Genomic DNA, 12,710 nt, shown 5'->3' on the forward strand with positions numbered 1-12,710 from the left:
GATTCTGACGCACCCTGACAAATATCCCAGGTATGTTCCGAATCAGATCGCAGACAGCTACAATTTTGGCAGGTAACTCGATTTATATATCCACTGGGATCTCATACACAAGTGACTTTAAAAACCTCATAGGAAATAATCAAGAGGATTCAGGTTAGGTGACCTCTCAGGCCATGGAATAGGACCTCCCCTTCCAGTCTAGCGACCAGAAAGTCCAGCACTGAGATGGTTACAGAGGCGGTGCATCGTCATGTAGTATCCACATCTCAAACGAACAGCCAAGGGTACGTTCTCCAGCAACTCAGGTAGAACTCTTCTCAAGAACCTCAAGTACAGGTGACTATTCAGACGGCCAGATTGAAGATATGGCCCAATGCGATTGTCGTCTACAGTGCCAGCCCAGATGTTCACAGTAAAACGTACTTGATGGTGTGACCCCATTACAGCGTGAGGGTTTTCCTTGTCTGACAAGTGGCTATTCCTGCTGTTCAAAATACCATCATGATCAAATGAGGCCTCGTCAGTAAACAGTACGATTTGCAGGAAATCTGGTCCATCAATGTATTGTTGCAGCAACTACTGACACAGTGCAACCCTTGGTTCAGAGGCAGTCACAAATATTGCGTGGACTTCTTGTGGGTGATATGGATGTAACTGTTGTTCGTGGAGTACCCGCAACGCTCTAGTATGTGCAGCATCCTTTTCCTGTTCAATACGACGAGAACTTGTAGTGGGATCCGGTGCAACATGTTCCAGCACCTTCTCCTCAAAATCGGGTGTGCGAGTGGTCCTCATGTTGCTATAGGTCTCTCGTTTCTACGTCACAGTGAACCAGTCTCTTGCATTCATCGATCGAGAGAAATAAACACTCGTCATGACGGACCATGCCTTTTAGGAAATCGTTCCCCAAACAGACTTTCAGCAGCGAGAGCACTGCAACTTACTTCTCATACACAAGGTACATGTTTTTGGCTTTCAAAATAATAAATGATGAATCGATGGTATGGTATGGCCCTCAACTACGTACCCACTGACTCAGAGTTCCAATATTAAAATTTTTGGCTGGTTTCGTTGTCTAGGGGCTGGGATACGTAGTTGCCGCATTACAGGCCAAATACGTCTGACTCTACAGTATAGGATAAGAATACACAGTTGAATCGAATGGTCGAAGGTTTCTATCACTCGGCAATTGCGAATTATGAATGTAACATATAAAACTATAAATGCAAGATTGCAATTAAATAAAATCTACAGGTACTATCTTAACGACTTTAAAAGATGAGCATGATAGTAGAAGTACTTTTGAGAATGCGGTATATTTCTGCGAAACACTTATTGGCGTCGATGGTCCAGCAGTTAAATAAAATATAAGTTGAATAACAGGGAAACAATAGATTCCTACTGCACGTAATTACTTATGAACAACAACATAGCTCGCGAGATATTCTCTTCTAAACGCATACTACGTCTTCACTGTAGAAGCCACGGAAATCGCACAGGAGCCGAAGTCGACACTACGAAATATTTCTGTCTCACGTGAGCATGGGCAAACTGCTCCAAGTCTTTCCCACGGCTCTGCGTCCGTCGCGCCGTCGCGTCCAGCACTTCCCATCCTGTGCGACTGTCCCTCGCCCCGCACTGCTCAGAACTCCCCTCCATTCACTTCGGTAGTCGCCTCCCTTAGTAATGAGCGCTGTGATTGGCGATAGTGCTCCCGTCATGTCTCCAAGCCAACGCACGCTCTCAAACATTTTGAAACACATTCGAAATACTGGATTTATATTTAAATAACTTGATATTAAATAAATATTCCTATGGCTGGACCATAAACATGCTCTAACACACATTATTAGATACATAAAAAAATTAAATAAGTATGTATCAAAGGAATAGAACAAAAGGTAGGCCAGTAGCCTAATGTATCTGTGCTTTCTAAAACACATTAAATATTTAACCAATTTCTTCATGAATAGTATATATCAGATATAAACAAAGACATAGACTAATAAATATATTTATAAGCATGCGGCTACCGTTTTTTCGTATCACTGTGGAGTACTTATGGCCTGACGCGATTAGTAGTGATCAGCCACTTTGACTTCCAATAACTCATATACTATTCAAGTTAAATGCCTGTAATTCATACCAATGTAGGTTTACGCTGATAGCTTTCTAAAGACACGTCGATCAACAGAATCGTTTAGATTTTGGAAATTCATTTCCGGGTGTTACTTGTATAGTTTACCATCAGATAATGAACTTTAAACTAATAAAGATATTGATAATCTGATTACACCATCAGAATCGTCGTGCAATTAATGGTAATGTACATATTTCTTTTTGAGGTATCACGATTCATCTGGCTACTATTAATTTCTATACGAAATGTGAAATGTCTGCTGTTATGGTTTCACAAAGTCCGCCATCTTTGGCACTCCCGGCGTAGACATCTCCTTCATCGACACAAAGCACCGTCCTCGTCACAGCGTCGACACGGAATTCCCAGTCACGCAATCGGGCTGGACCCCTCTTGCTTCGGTCAACGTTCGGTACCACGTGGTCGGCCTGCAGAGGTGCCCGCGCCCGCCGAACGGCTGCCGGCACGGTAGCTCAGCGTGTTCGGCCAGAGGGTTACGTGCCATCCGTAATTTAAAAAAACAGAGTTAATCGATCATCAACGAACTTAAATGGATGTCTTACGACGTCCGCTCCAAGCAGACGTAACGAGCCAAAGCGAACAAAATGAGATTTTTTTAAAAAAAAAAGCGGCTCGTGCGGCCACACAACTTCGAACTTCGAATATTTTCAGGCCGTCACAATACGCCTGCTACCTCACAATATCTGTGAGTTCTGCGAAACTGTACCGGTACTGCTCCATCGCATTGTACTGTACGTCTGAATAGTACTGAGTAATGAATGGGTCTGTCGTTGATTCATAGCACGTTCTGTCATGTGACAATGTAAATACTATACAACACAGCCACCTTATGGAGCAGTAAAGTAAGCAAAACCTGCATCAAGGCTTCCTGGTACTTAGCCTCGTTCTCGTTGTTTCCTTGCAGGAAATAAAGAATGTACATGTAAATAAACAGCACAATGCGTGTGAACTTGTACGCATGTTAGTTATAAATAAGCTGGAAAACAGTAGTGCTACACAAAGCAGTAGACAAGTTTCCTTCCATATCTCCTTAAGCTGGCTTCTCCGACCCCAGCTTTCCTACCTCAAATTGTTCAATGGAGCATTCTCTATGTCCTGTTATATTTTTGCACGCTCTTACGTTAACACTCTGTAGAAAAGGCATTTGACAGCATCCCCACCAGAAAAGTCTGGGAAGCACTAGAAAAGAAGGGAGTGGAAAAAGAGACAGCTAGCAAAGTGGAGAATATGTACGTAGTGTGGAAGTCTTGCATTATCGTCTCTCCTCTTTGTTGTGGTCTTGGATGAGATAATGACTAAGGTGGGAGAAAAAATTGAAGAAGACAGGATGGAAGCAGTTGTGTTCGCAGATGACTCGATGATCTGTGGAAACAGGGAGGAGGAGATTCAAGGATAGCTCGATGCTTCGGAAGAAACTGTGAGGCAGAATGGAATGAAATTTAATGTCAACAAATGTGAGATACTGGTTGCAACTATAAAGAAAGTTAGACCAATTAGCGCAATTAGGACTTGAGGCGAACAACTCAAAAAGGTGGAAAGCACCAAGTCGTTGGGAAGTGTGTTAGAGGAAAATGGAAGAAATGATAAGTAGAGATAACTGAACATGGCAGATGGGCAGAAGCATTCCTGCGACATGTGAGGAGACTGGTTTGGAACAAAGACATCCCACAGAAAAGCAAAGAAGTAATATACTGATGTTACTACATCCAAATACTGATCTATGAATCTGAAACATGGGTAATGAAGAGAAGAGGTTTAAGCAGATTGCAGGCATGTGTAATGAAGATCCTCACGAGTAGGATAGGAGTAACAAGGAGAGAGAAGATGGAGAATGAAAAGGTAAGAAACATACTGAAAGAGAAACCCTTGCTGAGCAGGAGAGAAACATCAAAGCTAAGATGGTATGGGCTCTTAAAGACAGTGGAAATGGAGATATAAAGGAAAGGACCAAGAGAAAGACCAAGGTGAAAGGTGTGGACGACTGTGTTGAAAAATTATGCGAGGACTGGACCACAGCAAACACAGGTGGATATGGTGGAAAAACAGGACTAAATGTGGAGGCTTATGTTCCAAACAGACTCAGCCTGGGCTGGAAACTGTTCAAGTTGATGATGTTGATGATGGTGATGATGATGATGACGATGATTGTGATCTGCTCCTTTCTTATTCGATCTACCCATCTGCACTTCAACATTCTTCTGTAACCCAACATTTCGAAAGATTCTATTCTCTCCTTCTCACAAATGTCTTGAGGAAACATCTCCTAACACTTAAATTTATGTTAGATATTACGAATCCGGCAATGCTTCGCAGTTACTAAATACGAGGACTGGAACTTTAATAGTGGCAACTATTTATTTACAGCTCGTACAAAATAGATAGCCGGCCGAAGTGGCCGAGCGGTTGAAGGCGCTACAGTCTGGAACCGCGCGGCCGCTGCGGTCGCAGGTTCGAATCCTGCCTCGGGCATGGATGTGTGTGATGTCCTTAGGTTAGTTAGGTTTAAGTAGTTCTAAGTTCTAGGGGACTTATGACCACAGCAGTTGAGTCCCATAGTGCTCAGAGCCATTTTTTTTACAAAATAGATACGTGTTTCAAAATTTTACTGACTTTATTGAGCGCTTAATTCAGGGGAGTGCAGTAGATGGTATACCACTTAGCAGCCCCATCAGTCAAACAAATCAGTAACAACTTGCACTGTACGTCTTCAGCATTGTCCTGCAAAATGATGGTCAGGTCCTGCAGAAAGTGTCATCACTTCTGTCTTCATGCTGTTCATTTTTGAAACACAACCTACAACCAGCTTTACCTTTATGCATGTGAACGCGGGATAGCATGACGCGGTCGCCAACGGAAGTCACAGACAGCGACAATCTGTTATTAAAAGCGCGCGCCCGGAAGTATGCAAACACACGGTCTCGCGGTCGGCTGATTCGGAACGCAGGTACTTTCCTATGAGCCTCTGAAACCCCGGTAGACTCCAGTGTGCAGGTGGACCCGTTTTCTGGTCTGTCAAACCAGTTTGATTCCGTGATACGACTATGTGTCACGGAATATTTCAAATGTTTGGATGGCCGAAACAAGTTAGTACACCCGCGCATCACTTGTCGTGTGCATGATGCAAGAAGCAGTACCTCTGACGGTTCAGATGATGACTGGCACAGGCTCTAAGTGGCACAATAGCAAAGGACACAAGTCTCACCGATTAGGTAAAGATCTGCCATTCTTTACTAGCGAAACACCAGTACAAGAGTGTGTTCTTCTCTTCCTCTCAGCTTTCCTCGCCAGCTCAGTAGCATAGCACATTTACATGCTTAGACTACTCCCACTTTACCACAAGCCAATCACGAGCTGGAGCATGGCATCCGAAGCTGGGAGACCGCCCCTTGCTCTGCATACGCAGATTTGACCAACCAGCGATTTTAAAAATTAATGGGGAGAAAAGGAAAAAAGGTTCAGCTTCATGGCCTCTTTCCCACGCGTTTATGCCATGTCTTTGCTAAAAGCATAACCTGGATGGAACCACAGCCCTCCTAAAAGCCTCATGCCTTGACAAATATGTTTTGTAGCAGAGACTGGACGCCTGGGCTGTCCCACGGAAATTAGCAGAAACTCACAGCTGTCTTATCGGCTTCCTACCTAACAAAGGCCCATCTTCTGCTTTATATCATGTCATCAATGCTCTGCTCATAGCTGCAGCGAATCCTCAGCGGTAGTCAGCGTACCTGGACCGGTGCCACCAAATGTGTCTGCACAGTGAGACCAAGGGACTTGGCAGTCTGCAAACGTTTTCACCCAGGTTCCGCATAAAAAACGCTCTCTCCGACCCTTAGTCGCCGAACACTTTTACTCCAGTCAATTAACTCAGCACCCTCTTCCTTTGAATGCAGGTAAAACTTACTGCTATTCCTCCACTAGAGTACAGAAGCTAGAGCGTTAACTAGTGCCAATCATTTCATCATGTGAATGAAGTCAGATCGTATCAAATATAGCAACCAAGTAATAAATATCATCTTCAAAAATGGTTCAAATGGCTTTGAGCACTATGGGACTTAACATCTGAGGTCATCAGTCCCCTAGAACTTAGAACTACTAAAACCTAACTAACCTAAGGACATCACACACATCCATGCCCAATGCAGGATTCGAACCCGCGACCGTAGCAGTCGCGCAGTTCCGGATTGAGGCGCCTAGAACCGCTCGGCCACAACGGCCGGCTAAGAACACTAAGCAAAAGTGAGAGTGGCCTACAGTCTCTCAAAACCTCCCCGTTCCTCTCAATACCTGCTCAGTACCTGCAATTTTATTAAACTGCAATCTTTCATTTATAAATTTCTATGTTAAATTCAAAATTCGCAATTGCTGAGTGTTCGGAACCATCAACTATTCGATTCATATGTATTTTCAAATGTGTGTGAAATCTTACGGGACTTAACTTAGGTTAAGTATTGCTTACGCACTACTTAATCTAAATTATCATAAGGACAAACACACACACCCATGCCCAAGGGAGGACTCGAACCTCCGCCGGGACCATCCGCACAGTCAATGACTGCAGCGCCTTATACAGCTCGGCTAATCCCCCGCGGCAAATATGTATATTCATATTGTATACTGTAGACTCAGCAGTATATGTCATCTAATGTGGCAACTATGTATCCCAGCCGCTAGACAACGAAACCAGACAAAAACTTTTAATTTTTCAACTCTGAGTCAGAGGGTACGTAACTGAGGACCACAATTAATTTTTATTTTTGAAAGCCCACGAAGTCAACTCTTGACTCCGAGCGCCGAACCACGGTATGCATGCTTCGGCGGCACCAATCCACATAGTTCCCTATGGGCACTCACTGCTGACCAGTGGCTACAATGTTGCTCTTCGGAGCGTCGAACACTTGAGAGTGTTTTGTAGGGGCTTTGTGATGCTGACATAAGGTGTCCCCAGATTCGACTGCCGACTGATGCTGACTGTTGAGTGTCAGAAGACTTTTTTCAATTGTGGGCTGTTTCTTAGGTACAATCTCAGACAAACTAAGGTTCTTTCTAAAATTAAAGTTAAAATCATGCAGTGTTTCTGCCCTCTCAGTGATACTCTGGTGTGCATTTCTTGGAAACCTAAAGGGGATTCTGATTACTATTTGTGCCCTGTGTGTGTAGAGTGGCGAGGTCTACTCCTTCCAAATCGTGTCGATTCCTCGTTCACACAGTTGTGGGAAAGGAAAGAAAGAATCGAGAAATGAATTTCAGTGAAAGAAGTACCGAGTTGTTCCATTCATTTAGGAAGTTAACTAAATGAAAAGCGTTTGTAGATTTTAATGTCCCACGATGCCCATACAGATTCAGAATCAGAGATCTTGCCAGCATCGAGTCAGTGCATTCTAATCGTGTTCACAAGAGGTAGCAGAAGTAGGCAAATTAGTCTCTCCATATGTAAGTAGGCGTTAGCCTTCTATGGTTTTTTTCTACAGGCTTTAAGATCGCACGCATTTTGGCAGTCATTACTTCCTTTATGTATATGAAGCTATTGATCACATTCCTCACAATTCCAATACAATGGCCAGACATGTTGATCTTGAACTTCTTATTTCGTCTTTAGTGTATCTGTCTACGACAGGTTTCAATCGGAGGTTTCCTGTCTAGCCCTGGTCTGAGCATGATCCTTCATCTATTTTTACGTTCATCCTCTTCTAATCCAGCTCTGTGGGCAGCGTGTCTGGTTGGTATGCAGAAGACCCAGGTTCCATTCCCGGTACAGCCAGGGAATTTTCCTTGGGCGGAGGGTTGGTATAGGGTGCCCTCAACCTTGTTAGGCCAAGAGAGGAACTACTTGAGTGAGAAGTAGCGTATTCGAGGTCAAGAAAGCCGACAACGGCTGGAGAGTGGTGTGCTGGCCACATACCCCTCCATACCGCATCCGATGACGCCGTTGGCAGCGAATGGCATTGCGGTCGGTCGGCCCATCAGAGCCACAACCCGGAGCTTTGCTTGCCTCTATTAATGTCATCCATCATTTCAGTTCTCTTCCACTCATTCCTTTCATTTTTCTCTCTATAATATTTTGTTGCAGATAGTTCCTACGCCAACGGCCTTGGCGCAGTGGTAACACCGGTTCCCGTCAGATCACCGAAGTTAAGCACTGTCCGGCTGGGCTAGCACGTGGATGGGTGACCATTCGGTCAGCCGAGCGCAGTTGGCAAGCGGGGTGCTCTCAGCCGTTGTCAAGCTAACTCAGGAGCTACTTGACTGAGAAGTGGCGGCTCCCCTCTCGCAAACTGACACACGGCCGGGAGAGCGATGTGGTGATCACATGCCCCTCCGTATCCGCATCCAGTGACGCCTGTTGGCTGAGGATGACACGGCGGCCAGTCGGTAACACTTCGCCTTCGTGGTCTGTTCGGCCGGAGTTAAGTTTAAGGGGCTCCTACACAATATGTGTCCCTTTCAAGATTTTTATCTCTTCCTGATCACTTTCAGTAATCTTCTTTCCCCCCTCTACCCTTTTTTTTTTTTTTCACTTCTTCTGCATTCTTAAGTCTGTCAGTCCACTGCACCTTAAACATTGTTCTCCGTAGTCACATTTCAGAACTTTCTAAATATCTTTCTTTTTCCTTTTTAACTGCTTATGGTTCACTGCTGTACAAGGCTACATTCCAGACATAACATTTAGAAAAATTTTTCCTCCGCTCCATTGGAATCCCTCTAGCAGTTGGCAACTGCTTCAATTTTTTAAATGCTCTCGTTCCAGCAGATATCCTCCTCCTTATGTGGCCGAGCGGTTCTAGGCGCTACAGTCTGGAACCGCGCGACCGCTACGGTCGCAGGTTCGAATCCTGCCTCGGGCATGGATGTGTGTGCTGTCCTTAGGTTGGTTAGGTTTAAGTAGTTCTAAGTTCTAGGGGACTGATGACCTCAGAAGTTAAGTCCCATAGTGCTCAGAGCCATTTGAACCATTTGAACCTCCTTATGTCTTCTGTACAGCTTCCGTTCCATGTCCTTAAACTTCCCAGGTACAATAAGGATTTTACTTGTTTCATCTTTTTTCCGTCTAACAATACGTTAACTGGCGCCTCCTTTTTTATTCTCATCACTTTCGTCTTTCCTATATTTATCTTCATTCCATATTTCTCGCCCCTTCTTGCAATGCTCTTCAACATCTGCTGTAGCTCCTGTTCTGATTCCACGATTACTGCTTGATGATCCACCTATTTCATATCTTCATCCTTTCTCCTCCGGTTACAATGGCGCTTACATTCTGTATATCGTCACCTACCAATTGTTCTCCATATATGTTGAGCAGCTTCGGTGACAGTGAGCATTCTTGCGGTACAACACTTCCAGTGCTCGTCTCTTCCATCTCCTGATTCCCTATTCTTGAACTACACTTACCGAATTCTCTCTTGTCTTATTCGCTGTCTGGGATGGCTTTGGCTCCGATGTTTCACCACGTCAGCTGGTGACTCGCGCAGCTTCGCTGCTCTACGCAAGTCACCAGACGCGAGTGTTTCTGTCGTGAGTGATAGGTGAGAGAAAAATTGTGCTGATTTCCGGTGTTACAGAGAAGGCGAGCGGCGCCAGCTGCTGGGCCTGGTACTGGCGCCAACCGCGTACTGGCGAGGGCAGCCGTTCCATTGCGCCGTGGCGCTGGCGCTCGCCGGCATCCGCCTGGAGGCCGACGCCCTGCTGCCCTTCCACTTCGTGGTCAGCCCGCACCGTAAGTCACGCGAGCAGAAGTCTTCTCTGCGGTCTGAGTGCAACATTCTTGTTTATGCATCTTGTTCCCTGCAATTAGCACTGCATGGTCCCACCGCACTTTTTTATTCTTTTCATGCATAACCTAACAATGAAAAATTTCCTTTATCTGGTTTTTCCATTCTTGCCAGACACACATCACGATAACATTAACAGAGATGTAATATCGGAAGAATGAAGACAACTTATTGATTTATTTCTGTTATAGAATAAACCTCTTGTCTTCTTATGTAATGCAGTTTATACGAGGGGCGTTCAATAAGTAATGCTACTCATTTTTTTCTGAAAGCCGGTTGGTTTTATTCAGGATTCCAATAAACCATATTATTTCCCACTCTTCTCGCTACAAAACTCTGTTTTTCAACATAATCTCCGTTCAACGCGACGGCCTTACGCCACTTTACTGCGAGGGCCCGTATGCCCGCATGGCACCAGTCTACTGGCCGATGTCGGAGTCAAACGTCTTGCTGTATCTTTAACCCCCCCCCCCCCCTCCATCATCATCCACGTACTGCTTCCCGCGCAGTGCATCCCTCATTGGGCTAAACAGATGCAAGTGGGAAGGAAAGAGATCCGGGCTGTAGGGTGGATGAGGAGGAACAGTCCAACGAAGTTTTGTGGGCTCCTCTCAGTGCACAGACTTGCGTTGCCATGGAGAAGGAGGAGTTTTTTGTGGCGACGAACACGTTGAAGTCGTTTCTTCAATTTCCTGAGGGTAGCACAATACACTTCCGAGTCGATCGTTGCACCATGAGGGAAGACATCAAACAGATTAAACCTTCACAGTTCCAGAAGACCGTCACAATGATTTTGCAGGCCGAGGGTGCGGCTTTCAACCTTTTTCTCAGAGGAGAGATGGTGTGGCGACGCTTCATGGACGACGGTTTTGTTTCCGGTTCGGTGCTATGAACCCATGATTCTTCGCCTGTGAGGACGTTGGACGAAACGTTGTCGTGATCAGCCTCGTAACGCGCTAGCAATTCCACATAGGTGGTCTTTTGTTAGGCGGCGAGGAAGGCAACGGGCACACACTTTTGGGTACCCCACCTGGTGGACGAGTGTGTCAGCACGGAGACGTTTAGTCGTGCAGTGAGGTGTTTGTAATCCGTTGATCATCTCGAATGAGAGCTAGGGACGGGAAAAACCGACCGGTTAAAACCGATACCCGTGATTTCGTTCTGTATAATCGGTATTTTTCGGTGTTTGTTTGGTGTCCGTTATAACAGGTGCTTTTTTTTAAGTTTTTACTAATAATCTAGTAAAAAAACGAATATTAATTAACCATAGCGGCATTGCCAAAACCTTTTTTTAAAAAATAGTTACTTTTATTCGGAAACTTTGTATTAGTTTGAAGTGTTCTTTTATGATAGAAACTGAGAAAAGTCATCATTTTATTAACAAAGATGCCAGACTGAGATTCATGGAAGAATCCTAAGGAAATGCAATCCGAAAACAAAGGAAGTAGGTTACAGTACACTTGTTCGCCCACTGCTTGAAAATTGCTCAGCAGTGTGGGATCCGTACCAGATAGGGTTGATAGAAGAGATAGAGAAGATCCACGGAAAGCACGCGCTTCGTTACAGGATCATTTAGTAATCGCGAAAGCGTTACGGAGATGATAGGTAAACTCCAGTGGAAGACTCTGCAGGAGAGACGCTCAGTAGCTCGGTACGGGCTTTTGTCAAAGTTTCGAGAACATACCTTCACCGAGGAGTCAAGCAGTATATTGCTCCATCCTACGTATATCTCGCGAAGAGACCATGAGGATAAAATCAGAGAGATTAGAGCCCACACAGAGACATACCGACAATCTTTCTTTCCACGAACAATACGAGACTGGAATAGAAGGGAGGACCAATAGAGGTATTCAAAGCACCCTCCCCCACACACCGTCGGGCTTGCGGAGTATGGATGTAGATGTAGATTACAGAAACGAGAAAAAAAACACATGGCATAAGAATTGGTTGAGCATTCCTGAGACAGTAATGTCCCTGTTGCCGTGTGTCGTGGCTTAAGGTACGCGTGTAGGGGCTGCGCCAAAGACCTGCCCCCACCTGGTATGTACGGTGGTTTCTCGCTGTCGTCGCCAGGCATCCGTTGTATTGCAGAAAGGCACCAGTCTGGAAATATTGTTACGAAGTGACGTAGCAATGAAGTCCAATGCATTTTCTTTAAATGAGTAAAGATCTGTCTACCATTTCAATGAAATAATAAAAGTGGAAGGAAATTATGGAAACAGTAATAAATTAAAAACTTAACAACAGTTAATACATAGTACACAATATAAATGAAAAGTAGCTGATCTGCTGTCTGTGTCTATGTAATATGGCTCTATCGGCTTGTAGCCCTTGAAAACAAACAAATCAACACGAAAAAGAGACTTCTCCAACCTCAGTTTTCATCCTTTAGCACTGACTATTCTTAATCTCCAAATAATCGTATGACCCCCTGTCCCCACATAATTTTAGTAAGGTTTCAAAAAATTAGATTCAATTGCAAAAATACTGGTGATTTTTTGTAGTATTCGGCAACTGATCACTTTTCGAGAAAAGCAACTAACGGTGGAGAGGCTACGTTTTCTCATATTTGCTTATTTAATTTAATATATTTATTCTGTGTATCTTGAAACAGAGAGAGTCAAGATTTTTCAGTCTTTGTTGGAATTCTACGTTTATTGCAGGTAACAACAGAAATAAAAAACCGAAAATTGGTTATTTCAGAAACCGATTGTTTTGAGTGCTTTTAAAAGTCAGGTTAAGTTGGCCTGGTAAAAAACCGACAGAACGGAAAACCGTTTGTTTCA

The 12,710-nt window shown here is 44.4% G+C and overlaps 1 protein-coding gene across 1 annotated transcript in view; it reads left to right on the forward strand.

The window, feature by feature from the left end:
• LOC126176535 (peroxisomal leader peptide-processing protease-like) overlaps nucleotides 1-12,710 on the forward strand; it is a 1,185,809-nt gene that overhangs the window by 1,160,674 nt on the left and 12,425 nt on the right. Inside the window, exon 8 of the mRNA XM_049923692.1 lies at nucleotides 9,715-9,869. Within this exon, the coding sequence (XP_049779649.1) occupies nucleotides 9,715-9,869 (155 nt within the window). The remainder of the gene's footprint in view (nucleotides 1-9,714; nucleotides 9,870-12,710) is intronic.

This window comes from Schistocerca cancellata, chromosome 3 (genome assembly GCF_023864275.1).
Source record: "Schistocerca cancellata isolate TAMUIC-IGC-003103 chromosome 3, iqSchCanc2.1, whole genome shotgun sequence".
Lineage (NCBI taxonomy): Eukaryota > Metazoa > Arthropoda > Insecta > Orthoptera > Acrididae > Schistocerca > Schistocerca cancellata.